The sequence below is a fragment of the Acanthisitta chloris genome, unplaced genomic scaffold (assembly GCF_000695815.1).
Source record: "Acanthisitta chloris isolate BGI_N310 unplaced genomic scaffold, ASM69581v1 scaffold5651, whole genome shotgun sequence".
In the NCBI taxonomy this organism is placed as follows: domain Eukaryota; kingdom Metazoa; phylum Chordata; class Aves; order Passeriformes; family Acanthisittidae; genus Acanthisitta; species Acanthisitta chloris.
In genome coordinates, this window is record NW_008655360.1 from 47,535 (window position 1) to 48,690 (window position 1,156).

Genomic DNA, 1,156 nt, shown 5'->3' on the forward strand with positions numbered 1-1,156 from the left:
AAGAACAAATGAATGAAGTCAAATCAATACTTGAAAATACCTCTAAGTAAGTACCTGAACATCTAATGTGTGCTGTTCATACACAGTCATCATACCATGGAGACTAGACAACTGTCCAAACTCATAGTTGTTCTAAACTGCATTTAGAACAGCATTGAAGAAAATGTCTTTCTTTCTTCTGTATCAAATGAAAACAGTGTTACACAGAGAGTCCCATATCTGTGGTTTCATGACCTTGGTTTTTAGAACCGCAAAGCAGATTTTACTGAATTTACCTCAGTGCAGCTTTTTCTTTCTTTCTCCCCATGATGGTAACTCTTTAGTGATTTTGAAAGTGGCTTTAAGTGTTAGGACTGAAAGTTGACTTCCAAAGGCAGGTGGAGACAATTTTCAGTAGAGCACACAGGAACTGGATGCTTTTGGCCTGTTCTGGTCTATTCAGTTTGCTTACATAGCTGTGTCTGTCAAAATCATGTGGCAGTGTAGCCTTTTGTTACCATCCCTATGTGGGAAGAAGACCCTTGTATAGATACAGCAATATGACCACAGGTAATTTATATTTGTCTACTAAACATATTTTTGTCAATCTAAGACTTCTTGGGATTTTTGTGAGGTCTACCCAAAGAAAGTTTGTGACAGGAAAGCTAACGTATGAGTACACAGGTCAAGCTTTGAATATAGACATAGTGGAAATCTCCTCAAGAGTCAAAGAGGACATCTCTTTCCTCAAACTGCTCTCAGAACCCTGATACTACAGGTTTCTAGAGTAATTCTTTCATATTGGGTTCCCACCTTCAACTTGTATTAAGAGCTGGAAAGACAGGGTATGTTGCTCAATATTTTCCTTCTAGGTCAGCCAACTTCAAGAACTTTACCTTCATCCAGTTGAATGAAGAATTTTCCAGGGGGAAAGGATTAGACATTGGTGCTCGATTTTGGAAAGGAAACAATGTTGTTCTCTTTTTTTGCGATGTGGACATACACTTCACAGCTGAATTCCTGAACTCCTGTAGATTGAACACACAACCAGGTACTGCTACTCGTGAAGCACATCTCTTTCAACAGGTTTTTACCTATTGTGTAAAAGCCTTCACCAGAGTATTCTTGGTAATGAATTGGCAATGAATTGGTAATGAAGCTACTGTAAATCGGTTGT

General features: G+C 38.5%; 1 protein-coding gene across 1 annotated transcript in view; it reads left to right on the forward strand.

Moving 5' to 3' along the window:
• The window catches only part of CSGALNACT1 (chondroitin sulfate N-acetylgalactosaminyltransferase 1), a 14,842-nt gene that overhangs the window by 9,604 nt on the left and 4,082 nt on the right, over positions 1 to 1,156 (forward strand). Inside the window, exons 4-5 of the mRNA XM_009083863.1 lie at positions 4 to 46; positions 852 to 1,030. Of these exons, the coding sequence (XP_009082111.1) occupies positions 4 to 46; positions 852 to 1,030 (222 nt within the window). The remainder of the gene's footprint in view (positions 1 to 3; positions 47 to 851; positions 1,031 to 1,156) is intronic.